Here is an 18,974-nt window from a genome sequence, read left to right on the forward strand (position 1 = left end):
TTTAAACTGTTGGTCCTTTGTTCTTACTCACAGACATGTTGAGGATTTCTCCATTCAAAAATCAATAATTCACCATGTCAGAGTAATTATTGATGAAAACGTATCCATCATTCAAAGATTCATTCATTAACTATTAATTCGTCAGCTGGCGACTGTGTGGCACCATTGCTATTCATCTGGTTTTAGGAGTTTGTCTCACCAGAGACAAAGGAGTGTTCAGGTACACGAGCAGGTTTTCACTGAATGACTCAGAGCATGGTGACAAAATGCAAAGGGCAAGCCTATATTTTCACCATCAAAGTCATGTTTCATGCACACTTTTGTAAAATAAAACTCACTCCTGTGTGAATGAAGGAGCATTATGGCACTGCAGTGCCTAAGCATTCAATCTGCCTTCAAACTTCACTTCATGTTGTTTTTCAGCGTAAACTTTGCTTCTAGACATGAATGTAAGCTGTCTGCTGATCTGCTTTACAAAAGTGATTGCAGTTCTCCAGGTTGTGGTGCAACCTGGCTCTCTGTAGGTCTGATGCATCACAGATGAAACCAAGAGGAAGCGGCTGTGAGAACTGAGGTGCCATACTGTGCGTCACTGCAGTAGTAATAATGCCACAGAGGATGCAACATCATTACTGGTGAAAATAACAAAGAATTCTGAGGCAAGAGCAATAACGAGGAAAGAGAAAGAGGAAATTATCTCAGTTGCCTGAAATTCTGCTGCAGGCTACTGAGTCACATGACTGTATCACATGACTAATGGCTGTCTCACAGCTAATTTCCAAACAGGCATTATTTGGATAAACTGACCACATATCTAAATGGTTTAGATAAAGTGTCATATTATCAGCTTTTACCTGACTCAAAATCTCTTCCCTCTGAAGAAACACAATGCATTTTGGTTTTGGTTGGTTATGATAACAAGTATATCCAGCTGCGGCCACTGCATGAACGTGCAGTATCTACAGGACACACCCACCTGGTTAAGTTTAGGCATGAGGAAGGGGATGTTTAGGGTTGGGGGTGAGGTGGGGTGTGTAGTGTAAGGTGACCCTTCTCCCTCAGTCCCTGATGTAAGCGGTTCTAACTTCTAGACCACCAAAGAGTTGGTGCTGCTCTGGAACCAGTTTTCCTGTCCGAGAGCCGGTTCTTTGGCTGTCGAAATATGAAGAACTGGTTTGAAATTAGGCTCCGGCTCCAAACCGTCCCTTGAACTGCCTTCGTTGAAAAGGGGTAAATGTGGTCTGAAACGAAACAGCTGAAACAACTGAAGCAGATAATGGTATTCTGCTTAATTCACACCAGATAGTGTGGTAGAGATGACTCAGGGTGAAAGATAAGAGACAGGATACAGAGAACTGTACAGATGAGACATATCATGCTGACTTTGGGAAACTAGCTTCCCTGTTTTGACTACTGTGAACTACTGTGGTTTTGGAAGCCAATAACGACTCGTTGTCAGTTATAGGCCATGCAATTATAAACTATGCACACTTCCATATACTATATCTTTTATGCTTTGGATGCCGGTAGCTGAGTTCTGACTTGTTAGTGTTATATGTCACATCCTGTCTGGACTTTGTTTGTTTTTTGGACTCTTTGCTTCTTTGTGTTCTTATGTTTTCTGTGTTGCACTTCTGTTCAGCCCTTTTGGTCATTTGATTTTGCTCTTTCATGTTATTTGAGTTGTTTCTTGGAAAGACTATTAGGTTATTGGTTAGCTTGTAGTTCTGTGTTTCTAGGTTTATTTATCCAGAGACCTCCGCCTTTCTCACCCTTATGTTGGGACTGGACTGTGTTGGAGAGGGCTGAGTTGAGTTGTATCTCTGACGGACTGTCTTGCAGTTGTTGGCTTGTGGTGTTGTGTGCTTAAGTTTGTGTAATTCTGGGACAGTTTGATTTATGCTGGGTTGTGATTTAAAGTATTGTGTTTTCTGGGTTTTGGTTTTCTGTTACTCTGTGTTTCCCTCATGCGTTCCTTCACTCCTCCTGTGTTCATGTACTCCTCCTTACACCTGCCCTGCATGCATCCTCGTTAGCCCTGCCCTTGTCTCGGTGTTCTTCCCCAGTCTGCTGTCACCTTCACACCTGCCCTATATCAGTCCCTTCAGCCCTGCCCTGCCCCCAGTGTCCTCACAGCCTATCAGCTCCCAGCCTGCCCCTGTGTCTTGTCACCTGTTCCTCGTTGTCTGATAGTTCAGTTTGTATTTTAGGTCTGGTTGTCAGTTGAGTCTTGTTGGATCATTGGTTCTGTTTTGTTCTTGTTCTGCATTCGGTTTTGTTCCGGGCAGCCAGCCTTCTGTTTTCCCCTGCAACTCTTCAATAAAGAAGTCTCTTCAGCATTGCTTGACCTCCTGCATTTGGGTCCATTTCCTGCTACTCACCATGACATTATATAAAATTTTCATATCAGAAGAGCACTTTTTTGGTGATACAAATTATTTTTTGTTGTCATTAAATTTCACTACTGTCTTGTGTTTGTATTTTGTGTGTTTTTAAGATATGTAGTTGCTTATGTTTTATTGTTTGTTTCTTTTATTATATCTTATACTATTTTTATGGTCTTATTTCTTTAACAGTTTTACTCTTGTGAAACACTTTGTGACTTTGCTCTAAGAAAAGTGCTATATTAAATAAACTTTACTTACTCACTAATGTGCTTCTCTATCAAATCAGAGTGCTAGATGTGTATTTTTGATATTCACTCAAACTGTGTGTGTGTGTATATATATATATATATATATATATATATATATATATATAAAAAGACAGGTGACGAATTAAAGGAAAAACCAACATAAAGTGTCTCCGTAAGGTGTCAGGCCGCCATGTGCTGCCAGAACAGCTTCAATACACCTTGGCATTGATTCCACAGTCTCTGAACTCTACTGGAGGGATGAACATCATTCTTAAAATTTGGTGTTTTGATGATGATGGTGGAGAGCGCTGTCTAACACGTCAGACCAAAATCTCCCATATGTGTTAAACTGGGTTGAGATGTGGTGACTGTGAAGGCCATAGCATATGATTCACATTATTTTCATACTCATCAAACTATTCAGTGACCCCTCATGCTCTATGGGTGGGGGCACTGGAAGAGACCACTCCCATCAGGATAGAAATGTTTCATCATAGGATAAAGGTGATCACTCAAAACAACTTTGTATTGATTTGCAGTGACCCTTCCCTCTAAGGAGACAAGTGGACGCCAAACCATGCCAGCAAAATGCCCCCCAAAGTATAACAGAGCCACCGGATCCCCACACTGTACGGGTCAAGCATTCAGGCCTGTACAGATTTTTCCTTTAATTTCTCACCCGTCTGTATATACCATATGGCACTATACTCATAGGGTGTATGTGTACACAAAACCCTGAGTACCGACTTATAGGAGCTGGCTCTTGCTCTGTTAAATTAGGTAGAAATCACTAAGTAAAAACAGCGGACATTAACTCCAAATATGACACTTAAGAGAACCTTAATATCTATAACGTAAAGCATCTGAGTGGTGAAGCGTGTTGAAAAGCAGTACACACTAAACAGCCTGTGACGAACCCTGCCTTGCAGCCTCTACGCGGGGATGAAATACCATAATATCTCTCGCGAGAACTGCTTCAGTGGCGCGAATAAACAAGGTGTTCACTAGTAAATACACGCTGCAGTTTGCGGTTGTCTGTACTGTAAACGTTTTAAAAGTTATTCTATTTGGATCGTTTTCAAATTATATTGAATAGTCCAACATATCGTTTACATTTCGATTAACTTCGATATTTTGTCGGCGCACTTCGTAAAGAGAGAACCATGTCGGACGCTTTGTCTGACGACGGCAGCGACATCAACCAAGATGACAGTCAGGAGGATGTTATTATGACCCCGGCGGAGCTCATAGCCAAACTGGAAGAAGTGAGTTAACTAATGTTACTAAAATGATCCTAAATGATAGTGAACATGGGGCGCACAGACCTCACAGTTGTGTTTCCTCTCTGTCACTCACAGGCTTGGCTGAATGAGAAGTTCTCACCGGAGCTGCTGGAGAACAAATCAGAGGTGGTGGAGTGTGTGATGGAGCAGCTGACTCACATGGTAAATACAATTAAATGTCCCTCTTTGTTTATGCACAGACACACTCCTGATAGCTTACAGTCACACATATTCAGTATGAAAGTTGTCACAATCCCATCTGAATAAGAAATTGCACTAAAAATGTACTTTCAAGTTGAAGAGAATAAGAGAATGGCTCCTGTGAGAGTTATACTGTATATGTATTTTATAATTTGATGATACTGATGCATTCATATGTAACCAGCACTTGTAGTTGATGCGGGTGGAGCTAATATGAACTATATCAGCTCCACCTGATATATTCTGCTGGGCTGTTTAATCTATACTAGTGCTTCATATTTCAAATGTGGATCATATGTTTTTGTGTGTAAAATCATAATTTGTAAAGTAACCAGCTGTCAGGTAAACGTAGTAAAGTAAAAACTACAATATTCTTCCCTGAAAATAGTATAGTAGAAGTATACAATGGAATGAGATGGAAATACTCAAGTAAAGTACCAAAAAAATATACTTCAATACAGTACTGGAGTAAATGTACAGTACTCGGTTACATTTGACCACTGTGAACTGTTTAGTCATTAATACTAGAATAGAATAGTGAAAAATGCCCCATATAATTCCCCAGTGCCCAAAGTCACACTTTCAAATTGCTTGTTTTGTTAACCCAACAGTCTCTAAAATGTTCATTTTACAACAACAAATCACATTTGACTGATTGACATTTGAGAACCTGGAACCAGCAAATGACTGGTGAATCACCAGACAAAGCAGTTTTATCATGAACTGTATGTTTTAGTCATTCATACTAATTAAAATATCATATTTTCAGGTTAATTGCTTGCTTTACCTCCTTCCATAATAGGACAAATAAACACTTTGGGTTTTTTGTCTGCCTAAATAATTTATTGACTTAAATATATGTATAAATCAATCAGTAAGAAAGGATATTTGGTTTCTTATGAGTTCATTCATTTTGTAATGCACATATACAGTGTACCACACGGTACAGTAACATGTGTGAGTTGGATTGCTTTACCATGCTGAGCTTCAAACAAATGTGAAGCTATTTATGTAGGCTAATTGTGTATCACTGTGACTGAGGTTACACGGTGGCTGTCAGGAGTCCAAATGCCAAATCCAGCTGTGAGGTGTCTAGTCTAAACACTCATACCAGAATACTCATTTAATTGGCATACAACAAGCAGATTATAGCCACACAGATCTATCAAATTGTTATATGTTCTGCTTATTTTACTTTTGTGATTATATTGACATACTCTGAATAAAAGAAATGTTCGTTTCTGACAGTGTTATGACTTTTCGTCCATCAGGAAGCCAACCTGCAGCGGGTGAAAAAAGGTGATGCGAAGGCCAGTGTCCATCGCATGGAAATAGACAGGATCCGCTTTGTGCTCAGCAGCTACCTGCGCTCTCGTCTGCAGAAGGTCAGTCAGGTCAACAGTACACTTTGAGCAATGAAGCTTTCATCTCACCCGGGGATGACATAAACTTCTTATTTTTTGTGCCACGTCTAGATCGAAAAATTCTTCCCACACGTCCTCGAGAGAGAAAAGTCTCGAGGTGAAGGAGATCCGTCGCTGCTTTCACCTGAAGAGTTTGCTTTTGCCAAAGAGTGAGTGCAGTATAATAAATCGGTCATTTGAGCTGTTTGTTTATGATTACTTTACCTGACACAAGTTTGTTTTTCCGGCATCCAGGTACTATGCCAACACAGAAACCTACCTGAAGGCTGTAGCACTGAAGCGCATGCCCCCCAACCTACAGACAGTTGATATGCTCAAAGCAGGTAAAATTTCTCTTACACCCATCTCTATTTTTAGCTCACAGGCTCTCTTCATATTTGTCAGGTCTTGGATGAGCTATGCCCAAAATACTGCCATTAGCATGCGCTGGCAGATGGTGGCATTTGCTCTGACATTTTCGCTGACCGTCACACTAAATCCAGTCTATTTTAATGTAATCCCAGTACCAGAGCCCTGCTTGGACTCCTTTGTGTTCCTGCGAGTGAAAGAGAGACAGGAAAACATCTTGGTTGAGCCCGAAACAGATGATCAGAGGTACTTAATTCATCAACATTTTTTTTAATACGTTGTCACTGTTTTCTTTATCCAGTAGGTGGCAGTGTTACCTTTATACATCCAGCCCAATTAAATTTTTCTGCATAGATACTGAAGCAGCTGATAATATCCCTGCGTGTCTCTTCTCTTAGAGAGTACGTGGTGGATCTTGAAGAGGGCTCTCAGCATCTAATGCGCTATCGAACCATAGCACCACTCGTTTCAAGTGGAGCTGTGCAGTTAATTTAAATGTCGAGGTAAGCAACAATGAACTTGAACGTGTCATCTCTCCTGATTAACTTAATATTGCCCTCACACCCTCTTGTACAGACATCTGCTAATTCATTTCTGCAGATCTTACATAAGCACCTGCTTTCCAGTGACATCTGGATTTATTTTTAGCTCTTTTTTTTTTTTTTTTGCAGTGCTCATTGTTTCTTAGCAACTGATTATGAAAGAAAAGTGTCTCTTTCAAGAACCACAATGTGTTTACAATGAGTTGCAATTTCACTGAACTACAGTAAACAATAAAATACAATTAATACATGGTGTGTTTTATGTTACAGGTGCTTCTGTTGGTGTGGAAGTTTTTGGCTCCAGGAGGTCATAAAATTAGCTGTGGCTCCTTTTTGTGACACAGCGGTAGTAAAGAACGGACAGTTTAACCTGCAGAGATCACATTTATTTCTCACTGTTGTCAGGATTAAGCACTAACTTGTGGGATACAAACAAAGACATTTGGGGTGACATGAGTACAAGAAATGAATAGCAAATAGAAAAAAATGAATTGCAAATATAAAGTGTGTAATATTATGAGAATTGATTGCTGATGAATGAACCCTGTTCACCAAACCAGCTTTTTCAGTTTCTTAATGTTATTTTTAGTTGTGTTGTTAATCATGTCACAGCATTGGTTTGGTTACATAATTACAATGTATTCTGGTGTGTTGATGTCTGTGAGACTGGCAAAGGCAAGTCTGTGTAATCTGCTAATTCATCGTTTTTCCTGTTACTATATCCAGATGACTTTCATTAGACTTTCATGGACTTTTTCTCTGCTGCTCAATAACAAGATGCATCAAATGACTCGAAGGTGAAATTTCATCAGTGCATCATAGTGTTTACAAGCCCAAGGCGCACATGTTAATGTGCATGTCCGTTTGCTTGAGTTCTTTTGATTGCCATATTTGAATAACACAATTACATTAATGTGCATTACTGTCATGTAACTGTTGTAATAGCATTGTTATGTAAGAGATTCAGTGGGGCCAATCAGTTGTCATTGTTTGCCCTCACACAAATTCCCAAGTAATTTGAACTGGGACTGAGAGAGAGTGGCCATTGCAAAACTGACCTACGTGCCACCTTCTTGAACTGCACTGTTGATCCTGCTGATAATAAATCCTATAACTCAGTGTTATCGGGAGATTTTGAATAAAACTCCTGTTTTCATCAGCACATACAGAGCAGCATTAAAGGTAATTGAACGCTGTAAAAACAGAATCATTTAGACCTTGATAATCTTTGAAATTGTTGATTTGAGAGAAAAATAAAACCATTCAAATTTTTGTAAATGATTTAGTTGTTATGAAAGCATTTCATTTTGTTATCTATTTAACACCCAGCGTACCCATTCATATTTTTGGACTTCTCATCATGCAATAATAATAATTTGCCTCTTTACTTGTTTAATCTTGCAACCTCTTGCAGAGCAATTTGGAGGTTGTAAGTGATCATAATGCCCTTGAATTTGATTTGGTGTTTAAATAAATCTCAGTACGTGTTGGAATTCTGTGTGTGGTACATGTTTCATGTAACTCAATATATAAACACGTACTTGGATTGATTCATGTACAACACTATTACCTCCTGAGTTCTACAAAGCCAAAAAACTTAAATAGCTTCCTCAGTCAAGTGACAGGCATGCTGAGAGTCGTTTGTAATCCAGCACTCCTCAGTGTCACACATGCTGACAGGCTACAGGACAGTGATCCCTTCAGGACAGGAGCCAGGCAGGCGGCTTGGATGCAGGCCCGGGCCTCAGTTAGACCTGTGTCCACTGACAGTCCTGAGAGTATAGCCCTGGATGACAGGAATAGTTTCCACAATGCAGTGGAGAGTAGAATTACACCAGCTGACCTATATGAACTTCATCATCTCATCAACACTGGGCAATATAGTCCTAATGTTACGGCACAGACAATTTGACCTAAATCTTCACAGCTATGATACTGGTGAAATAACTTGTTTTTATACTGACAGTCAGACACTGAATTAGGTTACATACAAACTCACACAAACTTTAAGTTTCATATAGCCACAAGCAGCAACAATCTGGGTCCAAGTAGATTGCGAAAAATTGCAAAATTTGACATTTTTAGAGCAGAAGACCAGATGCAAATGACTTGAGCTTACAAAAGTCAAAATGTTGGTGATAAAATTCTGAAAAAATCACACATCATTCTGCTGGTTTCAGGTGTATTGTCAAATATTTTGGTGAAATTTGTTCAAAAATGGGATGAAATAGAAAATGTTGTGCTTACAATACCAATTAAAGCAAGATTGTGGATATTACAAGCACATAATTTGACAAGTTTTAAAATAAGATGTCACAACAGAACCCCGAGGATGCACACACATTGGCACCATGTCAGATTTGAACAGGTGACCCTACAGTTGCAGAGAACCTGTTTAGACCATTAGACCATCAGGATAACACAGTTACCTCTGACAGCAGTTGATACTAAACAATAACTTATATCTGTATACAATTAGTAAATTACTGCATTGAAGTCAATGAGAATGAATAACTTGGATTAATGACTGTGATGCATGCAAACAAAACACAAAACCCTAACCCATCTAACTGGTGGAGGCCTGGGAAGAAGAGAAGAGAGAGGTTAATAAAACAAAAATTTTGGGGTGAAAATCGTTTTAAAAAATGAATGAAATAGAAAATGTGCATACAGTACAAATTACAGCAAGATGTTCAATACCACTGTGGACTCACCATTTGACTGATCTGAACACCATTTGAAACACTTGATATCTACCATCTAGAGAATGTCTGTGTTAATTTTGATAGTATATGAGTGAAGACTTTTGGAGATATAGATGTTAATAAATTTTGCATATTTTGAAAAATATAAAAGGACAGACTACTGAATTGACCATAGGTTGCAGTGAAGTAAACTTTTGTCACAATTCAGTGGATATACTGAAAAAATTGTGATTTATTTTGATTTTTTTTACCAACTGAATTTCGTACGAATCCATGTGGCCAATTACAAAGTATAAACTTTTCACACTTGTGGTGCCAACTAGGGGCAGAATATCCTAAGACTGCATAGCGAAGCTTGGACCTAGCATCCGAACACATGCACCAAGTTTGGTTACAATTGCAAAAGCCAATTTTGATTTGTGAGCGTTTATGTAAATTTGAACTTGAGGAAACAGGTCTAAAAATGTATAATTTCAAAATAGATTGACATGTCGAAATTTCTTTGATAACTTTAGATCAGCGAAGTCCATAGATGATCCTAGTAGTGTCTAGTGGGTGGAATTTGCAACCCACCTGCCAATTTTGGTGACTTTTGGTCTTACAGCTTTTGATGCACAAACACTTTTGGCTGAGAAAAAAAAGAAGAAAAATGAGAATGAGATCAAAAACAATAGGACTCCAGCAGCAAGCTTTGTTGCTTGAACCCCTAAATATAAAGACATGTGTATTATAGGCAGGTCCAAAACAGCATTGGAAGAACAAAAAACCACAATATTCAGACGATTGGTCAGTAGAGAGGGTGGAGAATACAACATGAGGTAGTATAAATAGAACGTTACGCCAGACTCTCCTGCAGGCAAAGGCATGACTTAGACTGCAGACTACAACTTGCTGCACATGGGAGTTTGTAAGTAAGACTTAAGACTTATAGATATATTTGTGAAATTATAACTGCAGAGTGCAACACTGAAAATACCATCACTTTAATACTGACATACTATGTTTTTCTTTTTTCTAGGACTCCAAACAAACACTGAAGAAAGTATTTCCTGCACTGACTGAGCACCAGACTACCAGAATAGAGATGTCCAGCACAATGTAAGAGCTCGATGCAAATTAAATCTGTGGTGACTCTGCTGCAGAATGTGGGGTGCATTATCTTGCATCACTTCTTCAATAATAAGAAGAAAAATGTGCAGGTTGATTGCAATTATTTTTGGTAATATGTCACTTTAATCTGGTGATGCTTTCCATAATGCACCTCACAGCCAAGTTAGGGCACATTTAAAGTATGTACAAAAGTTTGATCATATTTCCAGGGCAGCAGTACTTATTGAAGCCATTTTTTTTTATCTCTTGCAAGTGTCCTGCCGATGGTTGGCCTAGGGTCAATGGCCCAGTCAGCTGGACTTATGGAGATTGCTGTCAGGCTGTGCTTGAACCAACGTAAAGAACTGTGTCCTCATGTTTGGGTGCCCATCCTGAAGCCCCTGCGACCTTGCATCCGTCCTGCAGCTTCAGAACAGATATCCTCTGACATCTTGGGCCAAGCAAATCTGACCCACCCTCTCTTAGATTTATTGGATGACTTCGATGATGACATTTTGATCCCAATCAAGAACAAACATGTGGTGTTTGCTGACTCACAGGGATTGTCTCTAACAGATGTGCGAGTCTTTTCTGACAAAGAGGAGCATGCTGACTTCGACCTATTGCCATCGCTGCAAGGTTCGGGAAGCATTAAAGAGGATGGCTACAGCTGCACTGTCAGCACCTGCTGCCCAGGAACACGGCTCAAACTGGGCTTCCCGCAGCCCTCTGAAAATTTCCAAGCCTTTCGTGCCAAGCTTGCAGAGAGCATGGTTACCTTGGAGAACTGCAGTGTTACTGAGGTGGCCCTTGAAGGTACCGTCCGAGTCAGAAACATCAGCTTCCAGAAGGAGGTGAATGTACGCATCACCTTTGATTCATGGCAGAGCTACAGAAATGTGCCCTGTACATACGTGCAGAAACGCTTTGGAGGACCACAGACAGATATCTTTGAATTTTACATTGATATTCCTAAAGTGCTTGATGCCAAGAGGAAGATAGAATTCTGTTTAAGTTATTTACCAGGAGGGCAGAGTAAGACTTTTTGGGACAACAACAACGGACAGAATTACAGCATTGCTGTGTGTGTGAGCTCACATCTCTGTCGTGGAAAGAGCCTCAATGAAAGGGCATGACTTTCTCAGCCTAGAAATGTTCCCTGTTTAATGTACTAGCACTCATGAGATGAGATGAAGTGAATAATTTTATTACACTTTCATGGTTTTCACTTTGAATTGGTACTTTTATTTTTCATAAATGTTTAGGCATCTTAGTAACTGCTGTTTCATAGAGAAAGAATATGTAAAACATGTACATTTTGCTCACATTGTCTTTTCCAGTGTTCTTTAATATAAAGCATCAAATGGTAGACTTTTCTGTGTCAGTCCACACCCTCTTGTCATGTCCCATGCACATGCATTTCTCTTGTGCATCAGGGAGGGGATCCCTTTCACTTTGGGCATTCCCAAATAGGTCAGAGTTTACTATGCAGTGACAAACACAAGCCCCATAGCAGGAGAAAAGCTAATCTTAGCTGAGCTCTGTTTATAGAGCTGAGGCTTGCTGACAGACACCGATAGCACAGATCTTTGAGATAGGACCTTCCTTCTAAAAACCCACCTCACTGAATGGTCCTGCTCTCACTGTCACATTGGGCCACACTTTTCATCAGCAAAGTCTGTCATGCAAGATTTTGACACCATGTGTTATAAGAATTATAAAGAATTTCCTAATCATAACTGTAATTATTCTTTTTAAAGAAATAGTAAAGTAATGGATGGGATGTTGAAAGCTACAATTTGGCATTACTGATTAGACATTTGGCAATTACAATATAATATATAATATGTTTTTTTTTTTAAAGACAAAGAACATCTGGCAGTGACTTTGTAGAGAGGTCATTATAAGAAGTAGAAATAGCAAAAATTATCACAATAGCAAAAAATCATCATGACCTCTGTAACATTTAAAACCACTGACTTTTAAAAGTGGCATGCTTTTAGCATTTGCACCACCAGGCTGTATCAAAGACAATTTTCTTGTAAAGCAACAACATCAAACTTCAACAAAACTAAAAAATGAAATCAAACACATTTTTGACATTTTTGAATTTTGAAAAAGACATTTAAAAAAAACAAAAAAACCATGAGGAGACCAGAGAGCACAAATGACTGGTTTGTCATTCTCCAGTCTTCTCAAGCCTATAATTTCTTCAGTTATGTTTTGTTACAACGGTCATGGATGGATGTTTACTGTATTTCCAGCTGTGATTATGATGGAGTTCTGCGATAAATATTATAAAAGTCTTCTATTTAATACTCACTATCCTAGTCCAGGCAGGGGGGAAGAGGGAAAGCAGCATGCAGAAACCCCATGAGGTAGGCTGTTTCCACTGTGTTTTGACCTACGCATGATGGGCTCAGCGCTGTGTGTTTAAGCATTTTATGCTCACACACTCCCAGGTCTGTCATAAATCGTCATATCTGTCAGCGGCCCACGCTGATGTTGCACACTTTGCAGCTTGGGTCTTTCTTGGCGTTGGCTGTGGTCAGACTCATAAGCTGGTGGTGCCCACTGATCTGCTCCACGGGGCCCTGATCTAAGGGGACCGGCTCTGTGAAAAGCACCTCAAGGATGACATCACTGGCATGGCAGTACAGGGGTTCCTCCCCTGGCCCCTGGGGGGCAGTGTATGTCAGGAAGGGGTTGGAGGCCAAGTCCAGCATGGGGAGACGGGTGCGACAGAAGTTGTCTCCCTCTGAGCCAACAGGGGCCAGCACCAGCACCACATAGTGGTAGGCTGTGTACATACAGTAGAAGTCTGCGAAATACAGGGAGATGTTGGGGTTAAGCAGGTTTCCAGCTGGAATGTGGAACCGCAGAGGACCGTATGGGGAGTCTTTAGGAGGGAGGCCTGTATCAAATTCTGTATTGCAGCTGAAGAAGACTCCATGCAGTTTGCCGTTGATTGGAGATCCATGACTCCCACTGTTGTCCTTTAGGGCTGGACGCATCAATCCTCCACATTCCTTTCTAATCCAAGAAATGAGGAAAGGATATTAGACTTTATGGCTGCTGTCATGGCTTTAGGTATACAATATCAATATTAGAATGCAGCACTGACCTGACATAGTCAAAGTAGTCTGGATGCTGGTTGCGATAAAACAGGGAGAATTTCAGCAGCCTCCCTGCAGAGCCCTTGGCCTTGTCAAGAAGTTGCTGTAGGTGTTCCATGGCATAGTCTGCAAAGTTGACACGAGCTGTGTAATCATTTTCAAAGTCTTCACTGCTTTCAAATGCTAATGACTACCCAGTGCTGAAAACAGAACTGTTTTTGCCACACTGCAGCTTTTTTTTTCTTATATTGTATAACATTGGTTAAAGCGCTCATATTTTATGGCATACATTATCAGTGCTTTAGCTGTCAGACATGGCATGTCTTACCCCCTGTGCAAAACTCCACCACCTGGCTCCACTCTGACACCAGGTAATCACCATCCGGCTGGCGGACCGCAGTTTGGACAGCAACACAGTACTCCGTCCGAGGGCTGAGGAACCAGTGCCCCCTCACTGCCATGGGAAGAGGCACGGCCTTGGCCACCAGCTTGGTTGGCACATCCTGAAGGATAAAGTAGGAAGGAGTTGACATCAAGGACAGAATGCAAGGTCATAACAGGCTGCTGTGTGTTTCATTTACATTTCAAAGGAAATGTAAATGCAATTGTTAAGTCTAGCATTTCCCTCCATAAACTTTGCCTTATTAGCATGATATTCCACTTCAAGCCCAAGCTGCTGTAACTAGGATACATCTAATCAAATCAGCGGCTTTGTTTTGGCCAAGTCCTCTAAGAAGCGCAGCTAATTACTCCAGGCTCAGAGGCCCATATATCCATAGCAACATCGCTGATGCAAGTTTGTTTGTGCCACTTTGTACATCAGAGAGAGAGAACATATTCTCAATTCGGGAGTCCTATCCCTGCTTTGACTTTACAAAAGCACTTTTTCAGCTGTTGAATGCCAGCTGCAATTATACGCCATAATTACAGTCAGAGTTTTGCATCTGAAGTGAAGGGGGATCATAAATGTTACCCCTCAGCTACTGGGTCCAGATTTAAACACTGTGTTTTGCTTGTAATTGATCATGTAAATGATGAGAACACCGTTATTTTTTGGGCACTCAACTAGTGTGAAAATGTCAATTGTTTCCTCAAGTGCAATTTTAGAAAAATAATTAAACATCTGCATTAAAATAATATGTTGTGCTTGCTAGAAATGCAGTTTCGATACAGGGACTGCAGATGGAAAGTAGCGGGTAGCTTCTCTTCTCACTGCTTAAGATTAATAGTCCCTGACAAATACAATTAAAAAAAGATAAACCATTGTAAATTAAACTCTTCTTTGTTGCATTACGTCTGTGCTTTTCTTAATTTGGGAGTTTAATGATGTGCATTGGGTGTAACTAACATGAAAACTGTTGTGTGCTGCAGCTGCAGTTTTTGTCCATTTTAAGAGGAAACAATGTACAAGTGAATCACTGGCCTGAAGCTGTTGACTGCGCTCATTTTTCTTTTCGCCTGTACTGGAAGTGACTGAAAGGGCGCAACCACTGCTTTCTGTGTCCAGACTAATGCAGAAAATCACAGGGCTGTTAACCCTACTAGACCTCAATAAGATATGCGTTTTACATATTTTACATTGTATGAGGAGAAATGCTGGCCATTGATGTGAATCTGAAATATGAACCTAGACAGCAGTGGGAAGATTGATGGGATGAAAGATGGTAGGGATTGGATCGGACAGAGGAAGGTACATAAGGCTGTGCAGCAGTTTCACATTGTCAGACCCTGTGTTTAAAGCGGTTGGGGTCCCTGCTCTCTTTGCGGCTCAGGTCGATGAAGAAGTGTGTGGCTCTGGCAGTGTCCTCGGGGGTCATGTCCCACATGATGCGGAAAGAGTCACAGGTCACCTCACATATCTGGATATTGCAGGGAGTGGAAAGAGGGGCGTCCATTTCTGTCATCTGCCATTGAACCGAGAGATAAAAGGGGATAGTTAGACCAGAGTGTAATCTGCAAGTGTAATACCAGTGTTGGAGGATGGCAACATCTGCCAAGAGAGATTAAATTGTATCACAGAGAGCTCCAAAGTGGACACTGTACAGCAGTTCAGAAACACCACAGCTGAGAACACCTCGAACAGAATCCAATTAACCTTTCATTTAGAGATCTGTGTCTCGGCTTTTTATTCACCATCCTGCTCCTTTTTCCTTTTCCTTGCCCTTAGCTGACATTTCCCTTTATTACACAACTCGATATGCTCCTGACTGAGTGACTGGCCTCTCGCTTTCCCCGTGCATTTCATAATCCACCTACAGCAGTCTCCCAGCAACCACGACTGCTGCCTCTCTCTCAATCTTCTCCTGTAATTCTCAAAGAAGGGGTTTACAAACAGGAGCAAATGCTGCACCCCTCAGCAACAATTTAAAGTAAAGGTAACTTTTTTTCTTTTGCCTCCTCCCTGAAATGCATTCCTTTTTAAAACAGCTCAGCGTGTGGACTTCTCGCAACTCGAAGGAAATCTTCCAGCAGCTTTTATATCGTTTGTGTCAAAATAGGGGAATATCAGCAGCAGATGATGTATGATTATATTTCCTTAGTTGTCCATCAGCCATTTGATCCAGGCTGCTGCACACAGCCTTGAGTAGAGGGCTGGGGGTAATCTTTTGGTCAGCCTGTGTTGTGTTTGATTTGCTGTCACCTTTCCTCTCCTGAACTGATGTTGAGTCTCTGCGGCATGTGCACAACGGTCATCTTCTTTTGCCCTGAGACATCTATTCCTCCATAGTTTTCTCGTTCTTGTTATTGCACTCATCTCCTGTGATATTGCGTGCCGCTCTAGTAAAGCATTTTCTCTCTTATTTATCTGGAATCTCAACATCAGTTCAGCACATGGCATGTTTCCCTTATTCCAAGCCCTCTCACACTCAGCATATGCTAAATCACACATGCACCTAAAAATAACCTTCTTTCAATTTTGCACAACAATCATAACATGCTCATTTTGTTGTCTGTGTGACGCTGCATCACTCACAGGACGAAGGTGCCTTGGTGTCACTGTCTGACTGCAAGGTCTGCTAAGGTGTTCACCAGTCACTATGATGGACAGGCTGCAGCAGCTCATTAAAGCCTGTGAACTGTGAAATTTGTGCGGTAGCTCGTTTGCACTGGGGGCCAGGGGAGAGAGCTGTTGCATCACGCACGTGTGTTTCCACGCGTCTGTTTTCCAGCTGCTGTTCTCATTTCTTGCCATGGTGTGTCTTTTTGAGATAGAAAATGGGGCAAGAGGAGATTCTCACAGGACATTCATCAAAGCCCCCTCATCTGTGTGTGTGTGTGTGTGTCTGTGTGTTCCACTTTTGGATCGAACGCAGTTCAAATAGAGGTTTCCATACCATTCACACAATCCTGTTGCCCTCATTTATGTTTTGGTCTGTAAAATGAAATATGAGCCAATTCTCTCTGCTGCAACACCAGCTTTGATAACCAGTTTCTCCGAAATTATTAAGTATTGAGGAGTAACTGTTTGTGTGTGTGTGCATCAAGCTGTAAGTGCTCAATTAAATTCTTACTTTGGCTGAAATCTATTACACACATAGATGTTATCTCTGTGAGAGAGCATCATGAAAGAAGCTGCTGCATTCATGCATATGGAGCAGGGCACAGACAGCAACTCTGTGGTTCAAAGTGATTTTCCTTTTTTTGCTTCTGGGGGACTTAACAATATATTTAGATGGTTTAACGACCAGAGAAAGAAAAGGGTTCATTTTCTCAGTGCATTTTTGAAACTAAAGGAGGTGAAAACACCATTACACAGTATTAAATACCAAGAATTATTGTGTGAAGTTCAATAAACAGGCTGTCGAAAAGAAATATTGTGCGATTAATATTATATTATGCGCTGCATCCCCTCGCACAATTAACATTTGGATATATGAGCACCAATCTCATTACATGAACTATATTAAATGCGGCTGTATGAAATATTCTCTCAATCTCATGTGAGATGACATTGGTGGGATGTGATAAATGACCGAAGATGACAATAATGTCAGCTAATGCATATATGTGTGTACATCAGCAGAGAATGAAACAAGAAAATAAAACTCGTGCATTAGAACACCCCAACTTTAGTAATCATCTGACCCGTGTCTAATATGACTTGAGAAATGAACAAATGAAACGCGCTGTCACATCCTAGGATTATATCATATCGCATACACTGAGAGCACATCACAGTGGGGTTTTTTTTTCTGTGCACCACAAGCATCTACAAGCAGGCTGATCTAAGATAATTCCTTACTTGTATGATGTTCCAAATTGAGATGGGAGAAGATTACAGCAGCTCTGAAATTTACTGTCTTCTTCTTTTTCCGCTTTTTGTTTGCCTCCTCTGCTGCAGTCGATGACAGATCCCCCAGGAAAACTGATTAGGAGGTGAAACGAACACACTGGCTTCTCTTTCTCTCCTGCTCTCCGTCTGTTTCTCTCTCTTTCTCTCTCTCTCTGTGTCACACAAACACTCTAACCTCCCCCCCCCACACACACACACTACCACCACCTCCTCCCCCCTCCCAATCTCATTTTTGCTGTGGGCTCTGAGGATGATGTTTACTTGACTCCTATATGCAGCCATACAGGATGGATAAAACCTAAAAGATGCATAAAAAATGGGAATTTTCCGACTGGAGCGTGACAACGGTGAGACACTCAGTCAACCTCGTCAGCATCATGCTCTTGCCGGCCAATCATACACATCACAACACTCGCTAGTAAGTCTGCCTGAGGCACAAAATCCTCACACATTATACTCTAATATACACCGAACACTTAGCTGCTTTCATAAATGTCACCTCTCAGATATAGAGACATGGATGGACACAGAGGCTGTGAAGTAAGAAATAACCATTTTATACACGCTCCACTTGCTACAGAGTATCCAAAAGAGATTATGTCATGAGTGATGTCCCAGTAAATTACATAGAGCACCATCAAGACCTCAAAAATATACATGTGCCAACTGTTATGCCATATGGACTAACTCCACGGGGCATCTCCACTCAGGCCATCCTTGGGGAGGGGATGCCATAGTGTAAGTCCAGAGTAAGCAGATTTCCACTGGCATTAATTTTCAGTGGGATGTTTTTTACTGGTTCAACCTCATGGGACGACTTCATTTAGGATTTCAATAGAGATTAGAAAAAATAATAATCACAAGAGACCTTCCACAGATTAATGGCTATAATCTGCTGCTAAAACAATGAATAGGCCATAGTATAAAGCCAGATAACAATAAGGGACACACTGATGGTGAGAGTGCAGTCTTTTCACAAACACATCATATTTGTATGAAAAAAAATGACAAAGATATATCACTATAATTCCACAGACTGTGAATGGTATTGAAAAGCTTCATTTATTCCCAGCCAGCCACAGATAAGTGATACCCACAGAGTGTAATTAAACTGCAATCATCCATCATTAGTCATGCCATGACAGCCTGCCTGTGTCCAAATAACCCTCTCCGCTCCAGAGATGGGAGTAGCCAGTTTGTTGGAGGAGGGCTGGCTGCATGTGTGTTTAGTATAGAATTTAGCCCAATTTACATAAACCATGTGTGATGTCAGAAAAGGACAATGACCCCTGTATTTCAGGGTCGAGGAACTTTTCATTACCACCTACAGTGTACTG

General features: G+C 40.7%; 3 protein-coding genes and 1 long non-coding RNA gene across 7 annotated transcripts; 3 read left to right on the plus strand and 1 right to left on the minus strand.

Annotated features, from left to right (window-relative positions):
- The first annotated feature begins 3,606 nt into the window (after window positions 1-3,606).
- gins4 (GINS complex subunit 4 (Sld5 homolog)) lies at window positions 3,607-7,926 on the plus strand. Its single transcript, XM_067606232.1, has 8 exons — window positions 3,607-3,900; window positions 3,994-4,080; window positions 5,391-5,504; window positions 5,595-5,692; window positions 5,778-5,866; window positions 6,047-6,137; window positions 6,290-6,394; window positions 6,704-7,926. Exons 1-7 carry the CDS (start codon window positions 3,799-3,801, stop codon window positions 6,384-6,386), a joined length of 678 nt encoding a protein of 225 aa, XP_067462333.1. The 5' UTR covers window positions 3,607-3,798; the 3' UTR covers window positions 6,387-6,394; window positions 6,704-7,926.
- A 1,995-nt stretch (window positions 7,927-9,921) lies between these two features.
- Window positions 9,922-11,596, plus strand: ppp1r3c2b (protein phosphatase 1 regulatory subunit 3C2, duplicate b). 2 transcript variants are annotated; one of them, XM_067606275.1, is made up of 3 exons: window positions 9,922-10,045; window positions 10,157-10,236; window positions 10,502-11,596. In XM_067606275.1, exons 2-3 carry the CDS (start codon window positions 10,223-10,225, stop codon window positions 11,361-11,363), a joined length of 876 nt encoding a protein of 291 aa, XP_067462376.1. In that variant the 5' UTR covers window positions 9,922-10,045; window positions 10,157-10,222; the 3' UTR covers window positions 11,364-11,596. The 2 variants fall into 2 exon arrangements, with proteins under 2 accessions (XP_067462376.1, XP_067462382.1); XM_067606281.1 differs by having other exon boundaries at window positions 10,008-10,049.
- On the minus strand, window positions 11,285-17,760 carry LOC137194379 (phytanoyl-CoA hydroxylase-interacting protein). 3 transcript variants are annotated; one of them, XM_067606246.1, is made up of 5 exons: window positions 17,587-17,760; window positions 15,071-15,247; window positions 13,672-13,846; window positions 13,352-13,469; window positions 11,285-13,260 (listed from the first exon to the last, which is right to left on the minus strand). In XM_067606246.1, exons 2-5 carry the CDS (start codon window positions 15,245-15,247, stop codon window positions 12,714-12,716), a joined length of 1,017 nt encoding a protein of 338 aa, XP_067462347.1. In that variant the 5' UTR covers window positions 17,587-17,760; the 3' UTR covers window positions 11,285-12,713. The 3 variants fall into 3 exon arrangements, with proteins under 3 accessions (XP_067462347.1, XP_067462355.1, XP_067462364.1); XM_067606254.1 differs by lacking the exon at window positions 17,587-17,760 and having other exon boundaries at window positions 15,071-17,121; XM_067606263.1 differs by lacking the exon at window positions 17,587-17,760 and having other exon boundaries at window positions 11,377-13,256; window positions 13,324-13,469; window positions 15,071-17,121.
- On the plus strand, window positions 13,879-14,636 carry LOC137194412 (uncharacterized). Its single transcript, XR_010930963.1, has 2 exons — window positions 13,879-14,021; window positions 14,105-14,636. It is a non-coding gene; the product is annotated as an uncharacterized lncRNA (long non-coding RNA).
- Window positions 17,761-18,974: the final 1,214 nt, after the last annotated feature.

The sequence above is a fragment of the Thunnus thynnus genome, chromosome 2, assembly GCF_963924715.1.
Source record: "Thunnus thynnus chromosome 2, fThuThy2.1, whole genome shotgun sequence".
NCBI classification, from domain to species: Eukaryota; Metazoa; Chordata; class Actinopteri; order Scombriformes; family Scombridae; genus Thunnus; species Thunnus thynnus.